Genomic DNA, 8,274 nt, shown 5'->3' with positions numbered 1-8,274 from the left:
CACCGGCCCCCCCCAGCTGCTCTCCGTGACCGTGTACCCCCCCCCCCAGAGCTGTTTCCCCTTGTCTGCCCCACACTTGGGGGGTGACCCCCCCCATGTGCCCCACGACCGACCCTCCCCCCGCCAAGGGACTACATTTCCCGGCGTGCCCCGCGCCGGGCGCTCATTGGCCGCCGCCGCCGTCCAATGGGAGGCGGGGGGCGGGGTCAGGCGGGGGATTTAAGCGGAGCGGCGGGGGGGGAGGGGCCGGGCCCGGAGCGGTGGGGGGGGGAATTGGGGGGGGATGGGGGGCACGGGGGGGGTTTGGGGGGGGGATGGGGGGTTTGGGTGGGATTGGGGGGGGATGGGGGGCACGGGGGGGGTTTGGGGGGGATTGGGGGGGATGGGGGGCACGGGGGGGGGGGTTGGGGGGGGAATTGGGGGGGGGATGGGGTAGATTGGGGGGGATGGGGGGGTTTGGGGGGAATGGGGGGGGTTTGGGGGATGGGGGGCACGGGGGGAATGGGGGGGTGGGGGGGTTTGGGGGGCTTTGGGGACCGGGGGGGGCACAGAGGGCCCCGGGGGGTTTTGGGGGGGCAGCAGCGCCCTGGGGGGGGCTGTGGGGTGCGGGGGGGCCCGGGGGCAGCTGAGACCCCCCCCCCCTTTCCCCCCTTCCCCCCCCAGGAGCCGCCCGCGGGGCCATGGCCAGCCCGGGCAGAGCCCCCTCCCCAGGTAAAGGGGGGCCGGGGGGGGGGGCACAGACACAGCGGGGGGGTCCCGGCCCGACCGGGGGTCCCGACCGCCTCCCCCCCCCCCCCCCAGGGCCCCCCCCGCCCCCCGAGGAGCTGCTGGCGGCGGCCGCAGCCGGGCTCTGCCTGTCCCCGGGGGCGGGGGGCGACCGAGCGGCCCCCCCCCGGTGCCTCCCCAGGGCAGCCCCGCGGCCACGACCCCCTGGAACAGGCAAGGGGGGGCGCGGGGGGGGATTTGGGGGGGTTATGGGGGTTATGGGGGCGGGAGGGGGGATTTGGGGGGGTTATGGGGGGGATTGGGGGGCTGGGGGGGGATTGGGGGGGTTATGGGGGGCTGGGGGGGATTTGGGGGGGTTATGGGGGCGGGAGGGGGGATTTGGGGGGGATTGGGGGGGTTATGGGGGCTGGGGGGGCGGGAGGGGGGAATTGGGGGGATTTGGGGGGGTTATGGGGGGGGATTTGGGGGCTGGGGGGGATTGGGAGGAGGGGAATTGGGGGGGCTGGGGGGGATTTGGGGGGTTATGAGGAGGATTTGGGGGCTGGGGGGGGATTTGGGGGGGTTATGGGGGGATTTGGGGGCTGGGGGGGGGATTGGGGGGCGGGAGGGGGGAATTGGGGGGGATTTGGGGGGTTATGGGATCCCGGGGGGGGGGATTGAGGGGGGGCTGCACGATTTGGGGGGTCACCGGGTGTCGGGGGGGCCCTGGGGGGGTGCCGGGGCCGGGGGGTGCCAGGCGTGTCCGTGTCCCCCCCCCCAGGAGCTGGCGGCGCTGGGGCTGCCCCCCGGGGGGGGCCCGCGGGCCCTGGGGGGGCTCCTGCACCTTTACCGGGAGGCGGCGGCGGGGGGGGCCCGGCGGGAGCGGGAGCTGCGGGGGCTGCGGCAGCGTCTGGGGGGGCTGCAGGTCAGTGGGGGGGGGGGGGACACGGCATCTGGGGGGGCCACGTCACCTGGGGGGGGGGGGGTGTGTCCCTGGGGGGGTCCTCGTGCCCCTGGGGGGGTCCCCAAGTCTCTGGGGGGGTCCTCATATCCCTGGGGGTCCCCGGGAGGGGGGGGGGGTCCTCATATCCCTGGGGGGGGGGGTCCCGTATCCCTGGGGGGGTCCCCAAGTCCCTGGGGGGGTCCTCATATCCCTGGGGGTCCCTCTATCCCCGGGAGGGGGGGGGGGTCCCCATATCCCTGAGGGGGGGTCCCGTATCCCTGGGGAGGTCCCCAAGTCCCTGGGGGGGGTCCCCAAGTCCCTGGGGGGGTCCTCATATCCCTGGGGGGGTCCTCATATCCCTGGGGGTCCCTCTATCCCCGGGAGGGGGGGGGGGTCCCCATATCCCTGAGGGGGGGTCCCGTATCCCTGGGGGGGTCCCCATGTCCCTGGGGGGGGGGGTCCTCATATCCCTGGGGGGGGGGGTCCCGAATCCCTGGGGGGGTCCCCAAGTCCCTGGGGGGGTCCTCATATCCCTGGGGGTCCCTCTATCCCCGGGAGGGGGGGGGGGGTCCCCATATCCCTGAGGGGGGGTCCCGTATCCCTGGGGAGGTCCCCAAGTCCCTGGGGGGGTCCCCAAGTCCCTGGGGGGGTCCTCATATCCCTGGGGGGGTCCTCATATCCCTGGGGGTCCCTCTATCCCCGGGAGGGGGGGGTCCCCATATCCCTGGGGGAGGGTCCCGTATCCCTGGGGGGGTCCCCAAGTCCCTGGGGGGGTCCTCATATCTCTGGGGGTCCCTCTGCCCTGGGAGGGGTCCCTCTGTCCCCGGGGGGGGGTCCCCATTCCCAGAGTGTCCCCACGCCCACGGGTGTCCCCATCCCCACGGTGTCCCGGGGGGGGGGTCCCCGGGGTGTCCCTGTCCCGGGGGGGTCCCGGTGCCCCCCCCCAACGCCGGTGCCGCAGGCCCATGTGGCCGCCTGTGCCCGGGCCATGGCGGCGGCGCGGGACGAGGCCGAGCGGCTGCGGGAGCAGAACCGGCACCTTTGGGTGCTGCTGGCGGCCGAGCGGGCGCAGGTGGGACCCGGGGGGGTGGAGGGGGGGTCCCCGGGTCCCTCCCAGCTCACACCCCCCCCCCCCCACCCAGGGGTCCCGGCGCGGCAGCACCCAGCACGGCCCCGCGGCACAGCCCCGCCGGCAGCACGGGGAGGGCACGGCACCGCACAGACCCCGGCGGCCTGGTGAGTGGGGGGACACCCCCCCCCCCCGGGACCCCCAAACCCCCCCCGGGACCCCCAAACCCTGCTCAGGGGTCACTGAACCCCATGGGACCCCCCAAACCCCCCCCGGGACCCCCAAACCCTCCTCAGGGGTCACTGAACTCCATGGGACCCCCCCAAACCCCCCCTGGGATCCCCCCAAACCCTGCTCAGGGGTCACTGAACCCCATGGGACCCCCCCAAACCCCCCCTGGGATCCCCCCAAACCCTCCTCAGGGGTCACTGAACCCCATGGGACCCCCCAAACCCTCCTCAGGGGTCACTGAACCCTCTGGGACCCCCCAAGGCCCCCCAGACCCCCCCAAACCCTCCCCTGGGACCCTCTGAACCCCCGTGGGACCCCTAACCCCCCCAAGCCCCTTGGGACCCCCAAACCCTGCCCAGGGCCCCCCCAAACTGCCCTGAGACCCCCCTGAACCCTCCTGGGGATCCCCTGACCCCTCCAAGAAACCTCCAACCTTCCCAGCACCCCCAAAACCTGCCCAGGTCCCCCTGAGACCCCCAGCTCCCCCCCCCGGACCCCCTCAAACCCCACTATCGCCTCCCCCCCCCCCCCCCCGAGTCTGGCCCCCCCAAACCCCACCCTGACCCCCCCCCCCCCCAAATCCCGCAGCCACGGAGCTCCCCAGCACGGTGCCCCGGGGGGGGGCGAGGGCGGCCGGCAGAGCCCCCAGGACGGCCCAGAGGTGGGTTTGGGGGGCTGGGGGGGGCCCTGGGGGGGCCCTGGGGGCCTGGGGGGGGGGGTCACCGTGGGGCTGGGGACACCCTGAATTTGGGGATGCTGGGGGGGGGGGGGGAATCCCGTGGGTTTGGGGGTCCCCAATGCCGCTCTCCCGCAGGCAGCAGGGAACTCGCGGGGGGTCGGAGCCCCCCGGCCCCCCCCGGCCCCCCCCGGCCCCCCAGGGGGACCCCGACTTGGAGCAGGAGCTGCGGCGGCTGCGGGAGGAGGTGGCGGCCGGGAGGGAGGTGATCGCTCTGCAGCACCACTGCCTGCAGGTACGGGGGGGCCGGCACGGGGACCCCCCCCGGGACCCCCCGGGACCCCTCTGGGACCCCTCTGGGACCCCCCGGGACCCCCCAGGACCCCCCCCGGGACCCCCTGGGACCCCTCTGGGACCCTCCTGGACCCCTGGGACCCCCCCCGGGACCCCCTGGGACCCCTCTGGGACCCCTCTGGGACCTCTGGGACCCCTCTGGGACCCCCCCGGACCCCCCCCATTGCCTGCAGGTAACGGGGGGGCTCAGGGACCCCCCGCCAGCGTCGTGTCCCCCCCCCGTGACACCGGTGTTGCAGGAGGCGATGGCGGCAGCGTTGGGGACCCCCCCCGGGCCCCCCCCGGGGCTGGACGAGGAGCGGGGGCGGCTGCGGCGGCTGCGGGGAGCCCTCGCCCGCGAACGCCGAACCTTCACCGAAGCCGCCGAGCGCCTGGCCCGGGAGGTGGGGACCCCCCCCGGGGGGGGGGGTGTGTGTGGGGGGAGACACCCCATGGGACCCCCAGACCCTCCCTGGGACCCCCGGGGGGGGGTGTGTGTGGGGGGGGGGGGGGAGACACCCCATGGGACCCTCCCTGGGACACCCCCACCCAGCTGTCACCCCTCTGTGGGGCTGGGGTGTTCCCCCCCCCCCCCCAAAATGGGACCTGTCTGTGGGGCTGGGCCCCCCAGCTGTGACCCCCCATGGGGCTGGGGACCACTTGGGGGTGGGGGGCTCCCCCCCGCCCCCCCTTCAGCCCCCCCTTCCCCCCCCCCCAGTGGGAGCAGTTCGAGGCGGAGCGGGCGGATCTGCTGCGGCGGCACTTCCTGAGCGCCCCCGAGATGTGGGGCGCCCCCGAGATGTGGGGCACCCCTGAGCCGTGGGGCACCCCCGAGATGTGGGGCACTCCCGAGATGTGGGGCACCCCCGAGGTACGGGGCACCCCCGAGCCGTGGGGCACCCCCAAGCCGTGGGGCACGCTGGAGCCGTGGGGCGCCCCACAGCCAGGGGGCAGCCCCGAGTTGGGGGGTACCCCAGAGCCGTGGGGCAGCCCCGACCCCCGGCCCTGAGCGGCTGCAGGTGAGTGATGGGGGGGGGGGGGGGGCTCGGGGGGGGCTCTGGGGGGGGCTGAGGGGCTCGGGGGGGTCCATGGGGGGCTCTGGGGGGGGCTGAGGGGCTCGGGGGGTCCATGGGGCTGTGGGGGGGTTGTGGGGGGCTGTGGGGGGGGTTGGGGGTCCCTGGGGGTCCTGGCTCCGCCCCCCCCCCCGGTCCGCCTCCGTCCCACAATGCCCCGCGCCCTTCTGCTCGTCGTTCCCGGCGCTAAGTCCTCCCGGCCGGCTGGGGGCGCTGTTCTCCCGTCATGCCCCGCGTGTCGCCGTCCCGTCCCGCTCCCGGCATGCACCGCGCGCGAGGCCTGTGGCGGCTGGTGGCGGGGCCGCGGCCTGGGGCCGGGACCGGGACCGGGGCCGGGACCGGGGCCGGGGCCGGGACCGGGACCGGGGCCGGGGCCGGGGCCGGGGCCGGGGATGGGGCCGGGGATGGGGCCGGGGCCCGGCTGGGGCTGGGGCCGGAGGCGGAGGCGGACCCGGGGCTGCTCCGCGCCTCCAGCCCGGCGGTGGAGCGGCGGCTGCGGGGCCTGGCGCTGGTGCGCGGGGGGTTCCTGAGCCCCGGGGAAGCGGCCGAGCTGCTGCGGGAGCTGGAGCCGGTGCTGGGCCGGCGGCCGTACCAGTTCGATCACTGGGACGGGGTGAGGGAGGGGTCACGGGGGGGCGGAGGGGTCAGTCGGGGACAGGAGGGTCAGGGGTCACGGGGGTCACGGGGACAGGAGGGTCAGGGGTCACGGGGTCACAGGGGTCAGTTGGGGACAGGAGGGTCAGGGGTCATGGGGTCAGAGGGGTCAACTGGGGACAGGAGGGTCACAGGGGTCAGAGGGGTCAGTCGGGGACAGGAGGGTCAGGGGTCACGGGGTCACAGGGGGACAGGAGGGTCAGGGGGGTCACAGGGGTCAGTCGGGGACAGGAGGGTCACAGGGGTCAGTCAGGGACAGGAGGGTCAGGGGTCACGGGGTCAGAGGGGTCAACTGGGGACAGGAGGGTCACAGGGGTCAGGGGGTCAATCGGGGACAGGAGGGTCAGGGGTCACGGGGGGTCACGGGGTCAGGAGGGGGAGGGGAGCTGCTGCACGGTGGCCCTGAGGGGTCGCGGGGTCGGGGGGGTCGGGAGGCGGTGAGGGGCCGGAGGTCGGAGGTCAGGGGTCAGGGTCTCTCCCCTCCCCCCAGGCCATCTGCGGGTACCGGGAGACGGAGCGGGCGCGGTGGGGGGGGGCGGGGCGCGCGGTGCTGGCCCGGTTGGGGGGCGCCTTCCCCCCGGGGCGCCCGGCCCAGCCCCTCGTCCACGTCCTCGACCTGCACCCGGGGGGGCACGTGCGGCCCCACCTGGACAGCGTGAAGGTGGGGGGGGGCCGGGGGGGGTTGGGGGGTCCTGGGGGGTCCTGGGGGAGGGGTTGGGGTTCCCAGGGACAGGGGATGGGGGTTGGGGGGGGGGGGGGGGATGGTGGTGTTTTGGGATTCCCAGGATTGGGGGATGGGGGTCCTGGGGGGGTGGGGTTCCCAGGGGCGGGGGGGTGGGTGGGGGGGCAGTGGGGGGGGTCCCAGGAGGGTTTGGGAGGGTCTAGGAGGGGGCTGGGGGGTCCCGTGGGGGGAGTTGGGGGGGTTCTGGGGGGGTCCCACAGGGGTTTGGGGTCCCAGGGGGGGTTGAGGGGGGTCCCAGGGGGGTTTTATGGGGGTTTGGGGGTCCCGGGGGGTCTGACCCGTGTGTCCCCCCCCCAGTTCTGTGGCTGCACCATCGCGGGGGTGTCGCTGCTGACCCCCAGCGTCATGCGCCTGGTGAGCTGCCGCCCGGGCGGGGGGTGGCTGGAGCTGCTGCTGGAGCCGGGCTCGCTCTACGTGCTGCGGTGAGCGGGGGGGGGGGGTTTGGGGGGCCCGGGGGGGGGGGGGGGGTGGGTTTGGGGGGGCCGGGGGGGGTTTGGGGGGGGCCGGCAGCGCCCCCCAGCACTGACACCCCCCTCCCCTCCCCAGGGGCGCTGCCCGGTACGAGTTCACCCACGAGATCCTGCCCGACCACGCGTCCTTCTTCGGGGGCCGCCGGGTGCCGCGGGGCCGACGCGTCGCCCTCATCTGCCGCAACGCTCCCCAGGGTGAGGCCTCACCCCCCCCCCCCCCCCAAAACCCCCTTTCCCACCCCAAAACCCCCTTCCCGCCCCCCCAAACCCCCCCTAACCCCCTTCCCCCCCCCCCAGACACGACTCCGGACACTCCTGGCGACTCCCCGGCGTTTATTGGGGACACGGAGACCGAGCCGCCCCCCGCCAATAAACACTGACCCCCCCCAGCTGCCGGGCTGGTGCCTGGTGTGGTTTTTGGGGGGGGGGGGGGGCCGCAGTTATTTTGGGGGGGGCTCACCCCACGCAGCGGCAGGCGGCGGCCGAGAGCTGGTGCAGCCGGTGCCAGCGCTGCCGCTCGTCCAGGAAAGCGACGTCCTCGTAGCGGCTGGGGCGACAGCAGGGCCCGGCCCCCCCCGCGCCCCCCCCCGCCGCCCCCCCCGGCCGCAGCCGGGCCAGGACCAGCCCGTGGTTTGTGGGGGGCGCGGGGCAGCCCCCCCCGCAGTAGCGGAAGAGAACGGTCTCCTGGGAGGGGTACCCCAGCCCCAGCTCCCCCACCCGCACCGCCAGGCTGCGCAACCCGCACCGGGCCCCCCCCGCGGCCCAACGGGACCCCCCTGCGCGGGGCTGGGGGGCGGGGGGGGGCGCGGTTGAGGCCGCAGCGTCCGGGGGGGCGGCGGAGGCACCGACGGGGGGGGGCGGGGGCAGGAGGAGGAGGAGGAGGAGGAGGAAGGCGGCGGGGAGCGGGGGGGTCGCCATCCTGCCCCGGTTCTGCCGCTGCCCCGGCCCCGGAGCCGCATTTATGGGGTGGGGGGGGGATGGGGGGGGGCCCCGGTTAACCCTCCCCTGCCCGGGATGGGGCAGGAATTCCCCCCCCCCGGGGACACCGGGCTGGGGGAGGGGCTGGGGGAGGGGCTGGGGGGGTGTGAGGGGGTTTGGGGGGCTGGGGGGGGACTTTGGGGGGGGGGGTGAGGGGGTTTGGGGGGGCTCCCCCCACCCCAGAGGGGTTAATGGCAGCTGGGGGGGGGGCAGGGCCTGGGCAGCCGCGGGGGGCAGGCGGGGAATGCGGCCCCTCCCCCCCCCGGAATGACGGCTGGAGAGGGGGTGGGGGGAGGGGTGGGGGGAGGGGTGGGGGGTTACTGCCCCCCCGAGGGAAATGCCCCCCCCGGGTGACAGTGTGACACACCCCCCCCCCCGGGGCCGGTTTGGGGCTGGCAGG

At 76.3% G+C, this 8,274-nt stretch overlaps 2 protein-coding genes across 10 annotated transcripts; one reads left to right on the top strand and one right to left on the bottom strand.

Annotated features, from left to right (window-relative positions):
* The first annotated feature begins 2,530 nt into the window (after positions 1-2,530).
* Positions 2,531-7,283, top strand: ALKBH7 (alkB homolog 7). 9 transcript variants are annotated; one of them, XM_075738081.1, is made up of 11 exons: positions 2,586-2,720; positions 2,791-2,884; positions 3,763-3,919; positions 4,218-4,361; positions 4,676-4,747; positions 4,838-4,976; positions 5,505-5,643; positions 6,175-6,345; positions 6,724-6,848; positions 6,973-7,091; positions 7,194-7,283. In XM_075738081.1, exons 1-11 carry the CDS (start codon positions 2,614-2,616, stop codon positions 7,274-7,276), a joined length of 1,350 nt encoding a protein of 449 aa, XP_075594196.1. In that variant the 5' UTR covers positions 2,586-2,613; the 3' UTR covers positions 7,277-7,283. The 9 variants fall into 9 exon arrangements, with proteins under 9 accessions (XP_075594202.1, XP_075594201.1, XP_075594203.1 ...); XM_075738082.1 differs by lacking the exon at positions 4,218-4,361 and having other exon boundaries at positions 2,588-2,720; XM_075738087.1 differs by lacking the exons at positions 5,505-5,643; positions 6,724-6,848; positions 6,973-7,091; positions 7,194-7,283 and adding an exon at positions 3,537-3,609 and having other exon boundaries at positions 2,531-2,720; positions 4,676-4,828; positions 4,865-4,976; positions 6,175-6,312.
* Positions 7,284-7,321: 38 nt separating this feature from the next.
* On the bottom strand, positions 7,322-7,931 carry PSPN (persephin). Its single transcript, XM_075738093.1, has one exon. It carries the CDS (start codon positions 7,812-7,814, stop codon positions 7,353-7,355), a length of 462 nt encoding a protein of 153 aa, XP_075594208.1. The 5' UTR covers positions 7,815-7,931; the 3' UTR covers positions 7,322-7,352.
* Between the last annotated feature and the right edge of the window lie 343 nt (positions 7,932-8,274).

This window comes from Balearica regulorum, chromosome 30 (assembly GCF_011004875.1).
Source record: "Balearica regulorum gibbericeps isolate bBalReg1 chromosome 30, bBalReg1.pri, whole genome shotgun sequence".
Classification (NCBI taxonomy): Eukaryota; Metazoa; Chordata; class Aves; order Gruiformes; family Gruidae; genus Balearica; species Balearica regulorum.
Note: the sequence above shows the minus strand (reverse complement) of the source record. Positions and strands in the feature narration are given on the sequence as shown.

Coding starts and splice junctions, on each gene's coding strand:
- PSPN (XM_075738093.1), bottom strand. CDS start 7,814: ATGGCGACCCCCCCGCTCCCCGCCGCCTTCCTCCTCCTCCTCCTCCTC.
- ALKBH7 (XM_075738081.1), top strand. CDS start 2,614: ATGTGGCCGCCTGTGCCCGGGCCATGGCGGCGGCGCGGGACGAGGCCG. Junction 2,885..3,762: donor GCACAGACCCCGGCGGCCTG/GTGAGTGGGGGG, acceptor GCTCTCCCGCAG/GCAGCAGGGAACTCGCGGGG. Junction 3,920..4,217: donor TGCAGCACCACTGCCTGCAG/GTACGGGGGGGC, acceptor CCGGTGTTGCAG/GAGGCGATGGCGGCAGCGTT.